Source organism: Cydia fagiglandana, chromosome 14 (genome assembly GCF_963556715.1).
Source record: "Cydia fagiglandana chromosome 14, ilCydFagi1.1, whole genome shotgun sequence".
In the NCBI taxonomy this organism is placed as follows: domain Eukaryota; kingdom Metazoa; phylum Arthropoda; class Insecta; order Lepidoptera; family Tortricidae; genus Cydia; species Cydia fagiglandana.
Window position 1 is genome coordinate 14,463,291 of NC_085945.1, and position 19,003 is coordinate 14,482,293.

Sequence of the window (19,003 nt, forward strand, 5' to 3'; positions counted from 1 at the left end):
GGGAAGATTTCTTTGATTGACACTTTTTTCCTAACTCTAATACTTTTCTCAAAAATAAAAAAAAACCGTAAACCGGGACATATTTCATGCTAAAAGGGGGGGTTGCGTCAGGGGGAGGGGGAGGGACGCTAGTGTGCGTAAAGCACCATAACCAAAGGTATCATACTACATTCATAGAATGCTGGCTATAATTTGTTTTTCTTGCCCATACATTAGAACATAATTTAACCGAATTATATACTAAAGTAATAATAATGCTAGTTTACGTCTATATTCATTTATAGGTATCCATCAGATCTGTCTGGCAGTTGTTTTGACAATACAGGGGGCCGATTTTTGAATTTAGACCATTCGATTTCGTGCATTTCGTTAAATAATATTTCCAATACTATACCTGGTTTGTTAGTGCACGACACCTTGCACTTTGTGACTATGCGCTGAAACTTGGCACAGTTGATTCTTAGCTGGTCTTGAGCAGAAACAGACCGGTAGACATCGAGAACCACGTCTGATTTAGTGGGGGGGAGGGGGAGAAGTTCGACGCCGCGCGCTTCACTTGGAGCAACATTTCTCTAAAACTATACCTATTAGGGCATGTGATATATCATTTTCGGATAAATTAAGGATGAGGAATCTAGTTTTGGAACAAAAACAATGCACTTTCTAACAAAAAAAAGCATAAAGTAGAAAAGACTAAATAACGTATTTTTGAATTTTTCGTAATTACCAAATTTTTAAGCGTAAAATGTAAGCGAAAAAGTTTGAATAACCTTTTTTGTAGGAAATTTTATGTAAATTATTCATGTAATAAAACATTTTTTGCTATTGGCCATCGTTTACGAGTTATTTACGAATTACTAAAAAAGGGGACTTAAGTATTTATTTTCTCCCTTCAATATTTTTTTTAAATATTGATGGTAGCGAAAAAAAGTAGCACTTATTTTATAAGAAAGTGGGCTACCGTTTACGAGTTATTTACGAAAAACAAGAAAAATAAACAATTGTAGAACAAATTATAAGTAACTTTCCCCACATTCATAATATTTTGTATTGAGATCACTCTGACCCACGCTTAATATAATTTTTTATCACCCATTTATCAACAGTTTTGTATAATAAACTATATATTTTCTTAAACATAATAAGTGTAGCTTTACTACTGTATATTTGATTTCAGATTCCTGCTACACTTCAAAAAAAATTGGTAATTATGAAAAAATCAAAAATACGTTTTTTAATCTTTTCTACTTTATGCAATTTTTTTGTTAGAAAGTGCATTGTTTTTGTTCCAAAACTAGATTCTTCATCCTCAATTTATCCGAAAATGATATATTACATGCCCTAATAAGTATAGTTTTAGAGAAATATTGCTCCAAGTGAAGCGCGGCAGCGTCGAACTTCCCCCCTCCCCCCACCCCACTAAATGAGAGGTGGCTCTCTTCGGCTCCCGGTCTGTATCTGCTCAAGACCAGCTAACAATCAACTATGCCAAGTTTCAGTGCATAGTCTCAAAGTGCAAGGTCCCCATACAACGGTGTGCAGTAACACACCAGCTACTATAGGCATTAATACCACTAGATTCCAAATTTTGATCGCTCGTATTTAAAAAAATTGCATTTCGCCGTTTTCCACCGACTTTCGAGTGATGAAATCGAGATCGAAATTCAAAAATCGGCCCCCATGTAGGCCATATAAAAACACACTTTATTATTGCGATCGAGTTCAACCAAAATGTCCATGTCAAGTAAGATCAAGTGCTCCAATTGTCATCTTGACATCTCTCTTCCCAGTCCGGATTCCACCAACTCCTGAAATGAGGATACGTGGATTCCATCGTCGCCATACTCTCATCATTGAGCGCCGAGCACAAGTTGCACACGTCCTCTATTTTTTCTGGCTCGGAGTACTTGTAGTGGTTCCGCCATCGGAAGAACTCGTGGTACTTGCTCGGGTTGGCTATGATGTCCGCCATGACGTGGGCCAGGGATTCTGGCTCGTGGTGACGGGCGTCGATGTAGGAGCCGGGCGGGAGGAACCTGGGAAAAGGTAGATGTCGCTGTTTACCTGTGACGCGCAAAAGTGATTGGAAAATTGGACTCGTGTCCTCGAAAACTGACACAAACTAATTGCGAAGATTACACGTTTTAAAAATGGTACCTGCCAAAACTTCCCCATTCCGTTCCCTATTTAAATTTACTTAGACTACTTAAAATTGATTATTTTGTGAGAATTCTAATGAAGAGTATTGTATCGTTGTGGTTATCCAAATAAAGTGATTAAATTTGTTAGTTGGACTGCCAATAAGTTAGCTAATTTCTTCTAACCTGCAAGGGCTGTTTTGGACTTAAAGTGATAATTGAACAAGTACCTGGTGTAGTTGGATCCTCCTAGCACAATCGGCACTGCGTCATTATTCAACGCGGTAAGCAACTTCTCTGTCACATAGTCCTCCGCGAAGGCATTCTCAAAGGAAAGATAGAAGTAATAATCAGATGATACCATAGCCCAACACTTCTTTTCCTGGTAGCCGTGGCACACCAACGTACCACAATGTCCGTATATGTCTATGGTCAACCCATAAGGTTCCAATGCCTTCTGAAGTAACTTCACATATTTCTCTCTCTTACTTCTAGTGATGCAGTGAGATACAAACCAAGCTGCCGCCTTCTTCTTACTCTTCAACTTCTGTTTTAACGTGTCATCAATTTCTTTCATATCTTTAACCCAGTCCATGTCTATTCTAGGTCCAACGTGTACGCCATTCATATCCCTTATATAAATATACGAGTACATTACATCAGAGTTCAGCTTGTAAGTGGATGTCCAGTTGAAAAAGTTGTCCCACCAAGGGTTGCAGACCGGTTGGTAAGTAGAAGACTCTACGTTGAAGAAGATGTATTTCTGATGAGGCGATCTCTGCTGGGGCAGCTCTGATGCTTGTACGTATCTCAAGTTTCGCCCATTAAAAGCTACGGCATCGAATTTTGTGAGGTCTCCTTTGAAATATTTCCTGTCTGCAGTCACGTAACAGTTTGTAAACTCACACTTGTTCCTAATAAATACGTTTTGTCCCGTTCCAAAAAAGTTGAACGGAAGAGAAGATTTTGGTGTCCAAAGCAATATGTACTTTAGGCTATTTTGGTCAAATTTACGGGTAGTATTTTCGATTCTTGGGGTATATTGGTTTGCAAAAGGTGGATCCACAATGTGATTATTCAAAGTTTCTTGGATTATTAGTTCATCGAGGTCTGTGTTGGAACGTTGAGACCAGTTCATGTATAGTATGAATACGAAGAAAGCAAAACATAGCAATACATAAAATATCTTTGAAAATCTTGAAACTCGGGTAGGTCCAATTTGCGGTGAACTTAATATAGTGTATTTCCTCATTATGCGTTATAACATGAAATTCGTGTTTGTTGAACCAATCGTTTTGCCTCCAATTAATAGCTACATTCATTTTACTATTATTTCTGACATGTATTATTTTACCACCATTTTGTCCAAGACTGTGGTTTGAGGGCCGCAGAATAACACTCTGTCCCACGTCTGCGCCTGCAATGGTAAAATAGAAAATTTTCAAGAGAAACCTATTAATGGTTCATTTACTAATAGGGCTGTAATGCAACAAGTTGAGAAAACCGATGAGAAACTTAATCGATCTAAGTCATTCCAATATAGTTAGTCAAAGGATCATTACTTATTTAAAAAATTTTAAATTGTTTATACGACAACGGTTTCACTCACTTGAATTTTTAGTCGCTATTGGCGACATGTTTCGGGCCCGTCGGGGGTCCTTCCTCAGGCTCGAGTGCTCGCGGCGGCTGCAACTCGTGCACTGATCGCGCCGCTCGCCTCGTCGCTCGTTGCGCGCGCGCTGACAGAGCGGGGGCGGGGGGCGCGGTGCACTCCGCAGCCGGAGTTGTCAGGTCAAGGTCTGGTAGGGCGGCTGCTAAAAATTCAAGTGAGTGAAACCGTTGTCGTATAAACAATTTAAAATATGTCTCACGAAAGTTTAATATCGATTAAAAATTTTTGTAAGTCGAATTTTTAATGTAATTTTAATTATGGAAATAAATAATAATTATTAATTTACTCAAATATATAGTTCGTGTATAATAAATGTATGCTAGAAAGCTTGATCCAGTTTTTTTATTTATAGTTTTAGTTTATGTTGTAGTTAGTTATAGCTTTATGTAGTTATTAATTTTAGTTTATAATTTTTTGCTAGAAATTAAAAAAAAAACATACATAATTACTAATTTGTTAAGGTTTTGTGTAACCCTTGCGAAGCTGGGGCAGGTTGTACTTTAAATCTGAGCGTATAAAAAGTGATTATACCTCGTTTTTTTAGCATTAGAAAAATAGTTAACAATCTTGACGGGCGTTGAAATACTCTTTCAAAGAATCAGTAAGTAATTAGGTACGTATGAAAGCAAAATAAGGTGAACTATCATATAAGACTCGTAATTGTTGCATATTTATCGTGATTTATTTATTTTATTTTTCAAAAGTGGATTTCAATAACAGTCACGTGAAAATTGTTTACCTTTTTTCTAATGCAAAATATACCAAAAAAAATATGGTTGTCTGTAAAGTCGGTTTACGGACGATAATTTTGCGTGATAACGTCATAAGAAAACTTGTAACGTTACCATGGACATCTGTCCACAACGTTACCATGGAGATCTGTCCACAACGTGACAGTTTTTCGTGCATGCTACCGGTGTTCATTGATTTATAAGACGTTATCACGTCTAAAGGCTACCTCCTATAGGTAAGTAAGGTGAGGTTATCATTTTCATAATGAATTATTTTTACAATCAACGCCATTGGTATGAGATGAGCGATTATTGGATATGACAAATGACTGTCAAAAAGAGAAATTGCATTTCCAACTCGCAATTTTATGACAAGTGATGTCAAGTCACTAGTGTCACTACCGATTGGCATTCAATATCATTGAGCGTGACTAAAATGCGTCGTGACGATTCACACAGGGCCGTTTCATTCTTATCTTGTATGTTTATATAATAAGTTGATATAGGTAATAGATAATAGTGTCATTTTCTTACCCATGGCCATAACTGCTTAAAATAAAACAAAAAAAAAAATCAAATTAGATTTTTTTTTTTGATTAATTAAGCATTCCAAAAAACTGTAACTTATATGCTTTTTTTAGGGTTCCGTACCTCAAAAGAAAAAAACGGAACCCTTATAGGATCACTCGTGCGTCTGTCTGTCTGTCCGTCTGTTACAGCCTATTTTCTCGGAAACTACTGGACCAATTAAGTTGAAATTTGGTACACTTATATAAATTAGTGACCCATAGATGGACATGTTTTTTTTTATAATTTTAAAATAAATAGGTTCGAAGTTATTTAAGAAAATAGCCAAAAGTGACCATTCCCCCCTTTATTTCCGTAACTACTGGGTCAAAATAAAAAAAAATACACAAAATACTTCTTTACCTGTATGACAGGAAAACCTATTAGAAATGTGCAGTCAAGCGTGAGTCGGACTTATGTACGGAACCCTAGAAACGCGAGTCCGACTCGCCCTTGGCCGGTTTTTTGGTTATTAAATTTTGTTGTAAATACAAAGTTCTGTTCATCATTACGCATAGGTAAAAGGCGCCTGTAATTATTTTTATATGTAATATTTCTTTAATAATTCGAGTATGGTGAATCGATTTATTTTTAAAACTGTTTGTTTACTAAAAATACACGTCAAGATTGTTTACCTACCATTTTTCTAATGCTAAAAAACGAGGTACCTAAGTAGGTACCTAAGGAGGTAGGTAGGTAAAGAGGTAGTAAGTAAGCTATAGCGAATAACGGTGTAAACCTGAGTGATTGTTATTGACTTACCACGTTTATTAAAAAATCCTTTAAAATATCACAAGTATTAACCGACACAAATATGGTGGTAGAAAGGTGACACACCGTGTGTACACTATCGACTGACACCGTTTCAATACCCACGTGTTATCATTATCACGATAGATGGATAACGAGAATTAATAGTTATCTATCACTATCTAATCATTCCACGAAATCCACCTCTGACACTGACCAAATTTACTTAAAATAAATATTTATCAAACTGCACAACGGGACTTAATCGCGTATTTAAGTTTTAAGATTTACCTCCGACGTTTCGAGGACGGCGTTGTCCCCGTGGTCTCGGAGAAGACTGGCTCAAGTTGACATCAACATCTTCTAGCCGCGCGAGTTTTTCGAACTACCCGCTTGCTTGCTTATCAGTTTGAACGTTTTGCGCACTAGGGATGTCACTCTGTCGACACCAAAGAATATAATACTCAGTCGACACACAACACTAACGATATTCGATTTATCGACTATCGATATTTGTTTCCGCTTACATTTACTAATGACTGGATGAGATCTTAAAACCCTCGTCCCGATTAAAATTGCAATGTTTTTTGATTTCAATGGCTTCACGCACTTTTCTACTGTAAACGCGTATGTACGCGTACATGTATAAAATGTTTAATAATCGTGAAAGTTTAAATCAGTGTTTAATAAATATTTATTCATATTAGATACAAGATTCCACAGCAGACTGTATTTTTCATAACATTGTAGGAGTGACATTCCATTTCCAACTGCAGCATTGCAATACTGTTCATTTTACTATGGAAATTGACAATGACAGCGACGCGTTTCCATAATAAAATGAACAGTATTGCAGCTGCAGTTGGAAATGGAATGTCACTTTAAGTCCCAGCGTGCTTGTATTGCCCACTGTAATGTTAACTGTACATCGGTGGACCTTATGCCTTTTGTAATAAGAACCACCGATGTACAGTTAGGGGGTTGCTGTTTTTACAAATACAAATTGTGTATAAAATGCAATACTTCGGATTAATTTGCTTTCTTGCATTAATTTTTAAAATACGAGTAGGTATATCCGACACAAATGCCTCGAATGCTTATCGAGTTTCCCAACCCATACTCAGAAAATTAAAGCAGGTTGTGGAGGGAAAATAAGTTAATTCAAAAAATGACTGTGTTTATTTCATAGTTATTAATCAATTTTCAACATTACCCCGCTTTCGAAGTTACCTGAATGCACCTTATGCATAACTATAGGTACAAGGTTCGTGATAGGTAATTTAAATTCACGCCGCAAAGCGAGTCTGGTTTAAGGGGCCCACTGATTAACAGTCCGCCGGACGGTATCGGCCTGTCAGTTAGAACAAGATTTTGACAGTTTCCAACAACTGACAGGCCGATACCGTCCGGCGGACTGTTAATCAGTGGGCCCCTTAACTGTTGACCGAAGAGCTGGCGGCTTCTTCGCAAAATTGTATCAGCATTGAGATGCGACGAGAAAATGTTGATTATTTCTGTTTTATCGATACCTAGGTACAGTCAGCAGTAGTTGCTAAGCGGGCGAGGTGTTCAAAATTACCTTGACACGCTCTTATTCTCTTAACAATAAAGTTGCGTCAAGATCATTTTGAACACCTGGCCCGCTTAGCAACTTCTGCTGCTGAGTGTACTCGTATAGTTTATCTATATACAGATATTCCTACCAAATCGTATTGTTACTTGAGACGAAGCGGACATTGCGTATCTGGTAACCTCGTAACTACAGATATACAACTATAATAGACGACGGATGTACCTACAGTCGACCTCAAAGATATTTATACGGGTTACCCCCATCTGGCATTATTGTTTGTCAGAAATGCACTTCGCATAACATCATGTATCATAAGTCATATATAGATATTAACTGAATATTAGGTAATGTCAATTTTAAAGATATTTCAGAATGTAGTATTAAAATGAGAGCCTAATTTCGATTGCATGGCAGCTGTCACTAGAAAGCCTTGTCAAAAACCCTCAATAAATACAAAAAACAACGGGTTGCACTCCGGTAGTGCCGACAGAAGTGAAAACTCAATGACTAGTCCAAAATGTCTGCGGCACTATGTATTATTGACCCATCCTCCTTTCCATTGAAAAACTTTAGTTCCGAAATTGCTGGCCAGTGAGCTTAAATTTGTGGCGCTAATTGTTTAAAATTTGAATAGAAATTTTAAAGTTACCTTGCAGACCTCGCATCTAAATATATTTTTGGTCATGATATTTTGAGTTTTATTCAACAGTACTAGAGTTCACTTTTATTAGCGATTTCATCAAGATGTAGCTTTATTGAATTATATTTGAGTGATATAAAGTTAGAATGTAACTGTGAGATCCTCGTATTTCAGCCCGTACAAGATTAGAACATTGAGCTTTATTGCTTAATATAAAAGTCCAGTTTTAAATATAGTCGCTCCAAACAAAGTCTGCAGCGAATTTGATAGCCCACGCAGTGTAAGTGTAAGTGTTATGTATACGTCATAATTTCATAGAAGTTTGACGTTTAAAATGACACTTGCACTGCGTGGGCTATCAAAATCGCTGCAGTCTTTTTACAGTCTCACTATAATTGACCTGATTATGATACGTTATGACTAAAGTTCTTTGGTGAATAATATTGTCCGTGACACATGACGTCAGCGTTACGTTACGCGTTACGCTGAATCGAGTTTATCATTTTTTCCCCACCTCAAAAAGTGCTCAGCGTCGCGAAAGAAGTTTTCACTTCAAGAATGACTATTACTATAACTATTAGCTTCTGCCTGCGACTTCGTCTACATAGAATGATGATGATGATTCCCCGGGTCTGAAACTATCTCCATTTGTACCAAATGTTATCTTAATTTTTTAACGGCTTAAGCATGAAGAGGTAATGGACATACAGACAGTCTTTCTCATTTATAATATTAGCACTATATTATAAATTATAATAAATATAAATATATTTATAATATAATATAATATAGTATAATATGCACGCGAAAGTTCACTTGAGGGATCTAAATAGAAATATGTATGTATGTCCATTGTCCTAACCTCGTTTACTAGTTGCCGGAACACGGTTCGTTAGACGGACGGACAAGCTCGTTTGGAAAAACAATACGGAGCTTAGGTACAATTACGTTTTATTGTTAGAGTAACCAACGGAACTTATCTGGTTTAAGCCCTAAATAAATAAGATACATGCCATAGAAAACGAAGTGTTGGAAGCCTCGGCCCGGACCCGGACCGTTAGAACCTGAGTCATCCTTTAAGCATTGAGTAACGGCAAATACATTGGTATTTTAGTATCTTCCTCCAATAGGACATTACGACACAAGTGCGAAAAGTAGGAAAGTAGGACTCGTGTCGATTTGAAACACTCGGTGGTGTTTCAATATACCGCCACTCGTTGCGAATTACCCTTTCGCACGTGTAATGTATAACGCTTTACAGTACATATGGCCCTTTAAATTTTTGACAAAGGCACGTATTATCCTTAATTCCGCGCTAGGGCGGTAAAGTAGCACCATATGTACTGTAAAATTAGTTTTAAGTAAATTACATTATTATTTAGGTGTTTGTAAAACCGACTGTCACAGGCATCTTTTTAATCAAAATAAATGCTTAAAATTAGGTCTAGCTAATGCTACGTGCCTAGCGGAGATGAATAAATGTTCTCCGTGCTCCCGACTCAGGGGAAATTACAGAATAGCCAGTAGCAAAAATGCTCTAAAGTCTAAAAAATGTGTTCATCTTAATTTTGGTACATACCTCATGACCTTTTTAGAGTCAGACCAAGAAAAGTTTGCAGCGCATTTGATAGCCCACGCAGTGCAAGTGTTATTCTAAACGTGACTTATAAATAACACTTGCATTGCGTGGGCTATCAAATTCGCTGCAGATTTTTATTGGTCCGACTCTAACTTAATATTTTTCTAAACGTGAAGGGGTACACTTAAAGTACCTTACACATAGAGTGCAGTGCAATTTTTTTGAAAATCTGCACCCGGTAGAGGGAAAATGATACCTACATAATTGCCGCGTTTTAGCAGGTCCGTCATTCGTTAGCCAGACTCTTCTTCTTAGTCGTACTCTCTGCAGAGTGTCGTGGTCAACTGCTGACATCAGGCACAGATGTTGCTTGCCGTACGATTTCTCGCCATTTTCCGCGGTTGGATGTCATTCTGGCAAATGCGTTCAGGACCCCTATTCGACAAGCGACGTTTGACGTATCGTGTTGATCTCCCGTTGATGTGGGAAAAATCATAAGTTCTCGAATACGTACAATGTCAAAATTTGACATTAACAATCCACAGTTAGGGTGGCAAGCAAACCACACCGAACCACCCTTAGTTTAGAGTTGAGTTTTGGATGGTTTTGGTTGTACCAAATGATATTATCCACCGTTGATAAAATCAACACTCAGTATGCAATAAAATCAACTGTTGATTTGACGTGGATGCGAAATCTGACAGTTGTACATGTCGAATTTGGCCCCATGGGTCTTTCCATGGCAGATTTAATTTAATCAGTCCATTGCATAGCCAGACTCTACCAACTGATATTTTTAAGCTTACTTTCAGAAATCACTATGATTCCAAAATGATCGTCAATCAGAACCGTTCGGAAACCAATCTCGGATCTCAGCTGTAGGGACAATCGGCAGCTCCAATGTTATTGCGGCGCTCATTTCTCAGGTTCCTGGCACTAGTATTGATATTGCTCGGCATTACGCGCCGAAAGCTTGCGGCGGCGTCGCAGACTTAGGAAGGGTTAGAAGCTGATATGATAGCTAAGCAGTGGTGGCACTGGTGGCCGAGTGGATATGACGTCTGACTTTCAATCCGGAGGTCGCGGGTTCAAATCCTGGCTCGTACCAATGAGTTTTTCGGTACTTATGTACGAAATATCATTTGATATTGACCACTAGCTTTTCGGTGAAGGAAAACATCGTGAGGAAACCTGCATACATATGCGAAGAAATTCAAAGGTATATGTGAAGACCCCAATCCGCATTGGGCTAGCGTGGGGACTATAGCCCAAGCCCTCTCGCGCATGAGAGGAGGCCTGTGCTCAGCAGTGGGACGTATATAGGCTGAAATGATGATGATGATGAGAAGTTGACATCAACGGATGTCACTCTAAAAGCATTTAGCTCTTCCACAGTCCTGGTGAAACGTTACGCGGCGCGAAGCCGCGAACGCGAGTGTGGAGTCGATTTCGCTGATCCTGCCTGCGAAGCCGCTGGTCCTGGGTTCGAATCCCAGTAAGGGCATTTATTTGTGTGATGAACACTAATATTTGTTCCTGAGTCATGGGTGTTTTCTATGTATATAAGTATGTATTTATCTATATAAGTATGTATATCGTCGCTTAGCACCCATAGTACAAGCTTTGCTTAGTTTGGGGCTAGGTTGATCTGTGTAAAGATGTCCCCAATATTTATTTATTTATTTATCTGCGATCTCGACTCCACACTCGCGTTCGCGGCTTCGCGAACGAGTGTGGAGCGGGCTTTTGACGCGTAAAGACACCTCAAATGGCTACCTGAGTTTCAAGTCATATTGGGAAAACCAGTAACAGTGCGTTACGCCATACTATATTATTTTTTTACTCGTTTCGTGGTGTCGTTTATCCCTTTCAGAACGCGTAACTAGCTTATGCCAATCGTCAACGCTCCTTAGCGTATCGTAATCTCTCTCTATCACTCTTCTTCACTGGTGCGACAGTGACAGTTGCGTTTCGCTCGCAACGGACCGTTAACGCTTGCACGTTGGCTAAGCAAGTACGCACACAGTTATCCCGAGCTCTGAGTAAAATGAGGCTTGGAAATACCAAGCCATTTCTACCCGTTCGTAGCGCTCAGAGCCGGAGTCGGGTGATATTTGTTTAATCTGCAGTCGGCGACGTCCCGACTATTGCTCGATAATCTAAACTCTACATTAATATCTACTGAGTTATATTGCGATATTCCGCAATATTGCGATATGAATCTGGGGTAAGAAGCATAAATGGAGTGTTTAATATAAATAAGGCTGTGGAGGAAAATCAGAAACTAAATAGTAGAGACAAATAAAGTTCTTGGCGACCACGGAGAGAGAAGAAACTAGAAAAAATAATGAGTACCTATCTACCTATGTAATTACAATTACATTATTAGAATAAGAAAGTTTTAAATTTAGAAAACATACCAAACTGTATTATCTGAACTTTTACTTCATATTGTAGGTATGTATCCTAGCTTAGGCTTATGCTTATGTATTATTGTTTACCAATTTTCAGTTACTTATTTTATGAACCTCTTTAGTAGTAAGATTTATGTGCGTATTATGCACTTATGACTTAGGCCTTGTACTACATGGAGGCGATCAGTTGAGAAAGAGGCTGGCTCAACTTGACTCGGCTGGAAAGAGCTGGAAGAAGCCGCTCAAGATCGTGACAAATGGAGGATTCTTCTGCGAGCCCTATGTCCCTAATGAGGGATAACAGGAATGCATCAATCAATCAATCATGTATCATATATGACTGTATGTATTCTAAATAAATAAATACAATAATCAAAAGTTAAAATAAGTAACTAATTGCTCCTTGCAAAAAAGTTTAATTGTAAAAGAAGATTTATATCATCCGAAAATGTAATGAACTTTGCAATCATCCATCTTTTTTAAATGGAAGTCGGTATCTCGGTTTCCTTTGATTCAGCGATACATTCCACGCTAAACAGGCGGTAACAGGGTTCGTTCGAGGGTAGACAAAAATCTCATTTCCTGGCGACTGATAACTCATGCTTGGCCGGCTCGGGAATATGCAAAGGTACGTGACTACGTGTTTACCTTCAAAAGCAGAGCAATAACCGCGAAAATCGAAGGTCGCAAATTGCGGGGATTTTTCTCTGTCACTCTAATTACGCCTTCGTTGGAGTAAAAGAGAAAGATCCCCGCAATTTGCGAATTTCGGTTTTCGCGGTAGCCGCTCTGAGAATGTAAAGCGGGATTTTTTGTAGTAAGTAGTACCTATCCGACATTTTGTGAGTCCATCTGCCCGATTTGAACTTTAACCTCTAGCGGCCCACCATATAAGAAAAATTGCCAGGCAAATTTGAATTAATTGTATTAGAAAATAGAGTCGATTTTGCTTTGCTTAAAGATCAAACAAAACAAAACAAAAGCAACTCTGTTCCGTTTAATAAGGATTCAAATTTCATTGGAGGTAATTTGTACTAGTATTAGGACATTGAACCCCAAGAGGTTAAGATACGTCAATTAATAGATCTAGAACCGATATTAAAGAAAGGTCACATTTGACACTGACATATCTAATCCATATCGTTTCTAGATCTATTTTAACTGTCGTATCTTAAAGTACGAATCGGGCCGAATGAGATTAAATATTTTTACAGCAAGCCTATTATGGATCGCTTTATCCACATTTATCCACGTGATAAAACAACTGTTACTTTTTAACTCTGCGGGATAGAAAGAGACGGATACCGTTTTATCACGCTGTCACGTAGACAAATACGACTGTCATATCCGTACAGGACTAGATATACCTTACCTTATTGTAAGTATAAAGTTTCAGAGCAATCTAGCCAGTCGTTTTAAAATGTACCTACTAACTATGTTTTCATGGAGATCCGTGCTTGCTGGGGACGGGGTCCCTTTGTTTGACATAATTATTGAAAGCCATAATGTAATGATTGTCATATTATCATTAGTCATCATTCTGAAACCGTTAACTTTTCAGGATTTTCGTAAGGTTATTCTATAGAAAGGTTAGGTTAGGTTTGTTTTATGGCAATCCTGAAAAGATACGCGATCCTGAGAAAAACCAAATTATGATTAACGAAAATGTGGACAAACAATACATTATGACTTAAAACTTTATGGGAAACAATAGAGACCCGCTGGGCCTCTTAAAGGACTTGAGTGAAGACTGAAGTACCTATACAGGGTGGAAAGATAAGTCGGGCCCTGGAGGGAAACTACCTTAAATTCTTAAGCTGGCTCATTTTACTTAAAGGAAACATTAAGTAAAATGCAGTTTTGTTTCTTTTTAAAAATAAAGGAATGTCTCCTTTAAGTAAAATGAGCCAGGTTAAGGATTTAAGGTAGTTTCCCTCCAGGGCCCGACTTATCTTTCCACACTGTATAGGTAGAAGACCAATACTATCACCACTGCTAGTCCCTACATTATCGATACTAAAGCCGAAGGGCTCCCAATCACGATTTTTATGGCCCAGCTAATTGCGCGCGACGCCACCGGAAGCGATAAAAGTTATTAATTGTTCCCCGTCACCGGCCGGAAGTTGTAAATACAGCCGCTACTATTTCCGGTCAATCGGCGCGCGTGTTTCGCCGAATTGTTTGCGCTTCGAGGCCTGGGCGTCATTCGAAGTTTCAAAATATTAAGTTATTAACTCGGTTTGATATGACTTGCAGTTAAATAAACATTGATACCTCTTGCGCCAATTAATTGTCCTTATGAGCTTTTTCAAATCTCTTTTGGTTGGAATTTATTAGAGATGCATTACCTAAAAATTTACGCGTACACATTTTTTACAAAATTCATAGCAATTAAATATCTATAACTAATATTATAACTTCTATTTTTTGGTATACTATACTTACCTAAACAATGCGTTAGAATCTACTAATTATTGTATCATTCAATCCAAACTATAGTCTGTATCTTTAGGTATTTAAATAAAAGTAAACAAACAATTTGTACATTTTCGGGTAGAACATTTATAGGTTAACCAACAAAATACAAAGCCGCCTTTATCTGTCACTGAACGACTTGACTATAACCTACATTATTTTATTATGTAATATTTTCATCTACCCTCAACTGGCTTAAGGAGCCATTTGAGGGTAGATTTTGTTTACTTTTTTTTAAATACCTAAAGATACAGAGTATAACTAGTTATTTGAGTGAGCACAACGTTTGGACCCTCCGCCCTTACAACCCCTAAACGTGACTTCAATTAATGTCTAAGTGCGCTAATCCTTAGATGTCGGTTTTTCTCCGATTCCAAGAGGGAGTCGAATTAACCTCCCAAACCAAGAGCGATAGCGTTGCATTGGAACTCAAGAGGGGGCCTATATAGCCAAGATGACAGAGGGCCTACCCCGAACCAAGTTCGACGTGTTGTCTCTCGGTCGCCCTTGTAAATTCGTACGTAAGTGTGACAGGGAGACAACACGTCGAACGTGTGTGTGGTAGGTCCTCTGAATCTCTAGTGTAAATTTCGTACGATAGTGTGACGTGAGTACGCGTTTGCGTAGCGTTAAGCCTCATTTTGTATGGGATTTTGAACAGCAACAACAACAACTGCAACAAAATCCCTATACAAAATGACACTTAACAACGCATACGTCATAATGTCACGCTATCGAATAAAATTTACACTAGGGGTACAGTCACCTGCAATAATTTGTTACACAACGAAGGCCGCAAAAATATCTGACACGGTCTTATTTGTAAAGCCATAAGAGCGTGTCACATATTTTTGCGGCCTTCGAAGAGTAACATATTGCAGGTGACTGTACTGCTCGCCGCTCCGAAGCGGGTTCATGCTATATACCTATATATATGTATATACCTATGTACATTAAGCGTTGCCTTGCTCGCATACCGGGATAACCGCGTAAGTATTTGACTCGGACCATGCTTGAGGCTTCGGCCGTCAGAAGCGCTCGCGGTAAACGATGTCAGATTACTCCAGTAAAAACGGCGTCTTCCCGAGAGCGTTCCGTTGTTTGGTTGGATTACAGGATTACGAAGCGATACGATCCTTGTTCTTTTAATCGTGGACCTATACAATGGACTTAACGTCGTCGCCAAGACAAAACTGTGACTCCATAGCATGCTGATTTTTCTCGTCTTTACGCGCGAACGTGGGACATTTTTTTTTGTGTAATTGATTTGAGTCAAACGGTCCTCGCTAAAGATACGGGCGGCCGTTTGCTCTTTGTTTCAGTAAGAGCTGTATTGGTAGGGAATTGCGGTGTATGTTTAGTTAGTGGTTTTGGACAGGTTCCCACAATAGTACGGGTGAACCTGCCCCAAGTTTTAGGTAGGGAGGTATTCGCCATGATGGGCAGCAGAACTGCTGTAAACCAGGTAAGGGTAATAACCCTCAACGATCTCTACAAAACAAATACAGGTAATAACCTATATTATATTTTATTGAAATTCCCGAGAGTATCTATTATGTATTTCGTGTATGTTATGAATGAGTCCAGGATTCCTATTCGACAAGCGACGTTTGACGTATCGTGTTGATCTCCCTTTGATGTGGGAAAAATCATAAGTTCTCGAATACGTACAATGTCAAAATTTGACATTAACAATCCACAGTCAGAGTGACAAGGAAACCACACCGAACCACCCTTAGTTTAGAGTTGAGTTTTGGATGGTTTTGGTTGTACCAAATGATATTATCCACCGTTGATAGAATCAACACTCGGTATGCAATAAAATCAACTGTTGATTTGACGTGGATGCGAAATCTGACAGTTGTACAAGTCAAATTTGGCCCCAGTGTTTCTTCTTTTCCTGTGATAATAGTACACATTTTTTAGCAAACTCGCTCGCGTCTTTCCTGTCATCATCATCATAACTTAAGAGCTTTGCTCTTGTCGGTGGAGTAATCGCCAATCATTTCTGTCTTTCCTGTAGACTACGGAAATTTAAGGGAACCTAAAGCTAATTTTTAGAGCCGTAACGCATTGTCGACTAGTCGTCGGCGACTCAGTCTCTCGGCGACCAAAACATAGGTACCTATACATATAGGGTCTGATGGAGACCGCGACAGTGCCTTACTTCTCTTACGGTTCGTATCTGGTTCACTTCATTTTTCTCAGTCCAACTTATCATAATATCATACTTATTTAACAATTCGTAAGTTCCGCGGCTAACCTGAAACAAGCCAGATGTAAAACCGCAAGTCACATAAATAAGAATCCTTATAAAAATCCTCACTTTTTCAGTTCGCCTCCTGATTCCGGCAGAGGGCGGTTCACAAAAGATCGTAACTGTCACACTAAGTGTATGTAATTTGGTCGTTTAGTGTGAGGACAGGTGGCTTTGATCTCGCCGCGAGTGGTTGCGTGCTGCCGCGCTGAGGAAACCGAGTAATGGATGGAGGGCTCACTTTGTAGGGTTGCTACACGCACTGTTTTACTTTTAACAAGTTTTTACTAGCCGTGTCGCTTGCACCATTCACTAACCCGGAGTTACTTACTTACTTCGCTGACTCAGCGACCCGAAGTGGATCTTGGCCTCCGACACTAGATTGCGCCACTCGTTCCTTTCCTGTGCGATCTGACGCCATTCAGCCGCTTGCCTGCCACACAGGTCTTTCTAAAGAGCTTATCTGGGGCGACCAACTAGGAGACGTCCGGTCGGAAGACTTAAAAAGTTAAAAAAGGAGTTACAATGGTTACCAGTATTATTTGACACTGGGTTAACGGTTTAGCCGGTTAACCCCGGGTTAGTGGGATGGTACAAGTAGCGCTTAGTATGTTAGAATCTGTGTCAACTCTGCACAGACTTCACAGTGACCAATATCGAAACACGCCTCTTATCTATTGTCTAGGCCTTAGAGTGCGTGTTCAGATTTTGTGAACACCTTGGGTGCTCCCATATATCTGATGGCAACTGAACCTTGACATGGCGCAGTCAGTAGGATACGAGTCTACGCTCCCACAGGGAATCTCATTTCCACCCACACGTATCTCACATCATTTCATTTTTTGATAGATTGTTCTGTTTTTTCCTTGGTCCTATTTGAAACACATGATGACAACCCTGAAAACTAATGTAAGTAAATACTTACAAGGGGTTTGGATTCGAAGCCCCGTAATTGCAACTTTTACACAGTCGGTCACCGAGGGAGAAAGAGAGTTTAATTTAAAACAGACAAGTGCCAACCCTAACCATGAGGTATGGCCTGCGGTTAATAGGTATCCATTACTGGGCACTTGTCGCGCCGTAAGCCACTCTCTCCAGTACTAATTCACTCGACCGCCAGCCACTGGCGTTCCATTTGGACGTTAATGAGCTGAGCATTGATTGTTGTTCTGGAGATGCCTTAATGAACTCCCTTTGGATTTGAAGACTAGAGTTAAGGGCTAAAGGGTTTTTAACTCCCGACGCAAACAGAGAAATGTTATAAGTTTGACGTCAATGTGTGTCTGTCTGCCTTTCTGTCTGTCTGTCTATCTGTCTGTCTGTGACATCGTTAGCTCTCAACCGGGTGGAACGATTTCGATGAAGTTTTGAAAAATAAGAGAAATAGCGAAAATAATAAATCTGGCTCGGACGAAATGAATGGCTTAAGAGGCCACGTGCATTCGTACAATTCCTACTTTTTGGGAAATTCGTTATAACTTGGTCAAGATGTTTGTGTCAAATCAAACATACGCTGACTGAAAATTATAAACAGATAAGTCGATGTTGATGATGATGAGCATTATAGTTTCCTGTTAAAATAGCTGTTAGTTGCTTCCACAAGCTTCCACAGTTCCCACCTTCCCCTAGTGTATAGAAGACTGCACGATAACAACCTCTAATTGTTTTACCTATTACAAATAAAGATATATTATATCTCTACAGTTAACCTTCAAACATAAATACTTCAAAACAGATGCGACACTGATTATTTCACACATTGGTAAATATTTTTTTGCAAAACTTTTTGACAATCACATCCTGGTTTTGATGCGCAGTCTTATCCGCTACTATTGATGGTAACTCAAAGTAGGAGGAATATAGCAGTAAAATTGGTTTTTACTACATCGCTTGCTAGTTCCTTCTCCGCCCGCGGGTTGTGCGTAAAGCGGTCTTCACATTGGCTGTTTATCCGCACGCCGCTCTGGTGTGCGAGTGGGACATAGCCATACACGTGCATAGCGCTGTCTCGCTCACACACCGGAGCGGCGAACGGGCTACATCAGTGTGATAAGTGTATATCGCGCATTTGTGATAAAAATCCCCCGGCGCGGGCGGAGAGTGCCTATCGCTCGCTGATGTCATTACGGGGCCCCTGAGCACAAGCAATCACATCGAGCTACGAAACTTATCCGTTTCTAGTCACGATGAATCGGAGGTGGTATGTC

At 39.3% G+C, this 19,003-nt stretch overlaps 1 protein-coding gene across 1 annotated transcript; it reads right to left on the bottom strand.

Moving 5' to 3' along the window:
* Positions 1–1,691: 1,691 nt before the first annotated feature.
* LOC134670550 (alpha-(1,3)-fucosyltransferase C-like) lies at positions 1,692–3,388 on the bottom strand. The gene is made up of 2 exons (XM_063528359.1): positions 2,369–3,388; positions 1,692–2,036 (listed from the first exon to the last, which is right to left on the bottom strand). Exons 1-2 carry the CDS (start codon positions 3,274–3,276, stop codon positions 1,751–1,753), a joined length of 1,194 nt encoding a protein of 397 aa, XP_063384429.1. The 5' UTR covers positions 3,277–3,388; the 3' UTR covers positions 1,692–1,750.
* Positions 3,389–19,003: the final 15,615 nt, after the last annotated feature.

Coding starts and splice junctions, on each gene's coding strand:
- LOC134670550 (XM_063528359.1), bottom strand. CDS start 3,276: ATGAACTGGTCTCAACGTTCCAACACAGACCTCGATGAACTAATAATC. Junction 2,037..2,368: donor GGAGGATCCAACTACACCAG/GTACTTGTTCAA, acceptor ACCTTTTCCCAG/GTTCCTCCCGCCCGGCTCCT.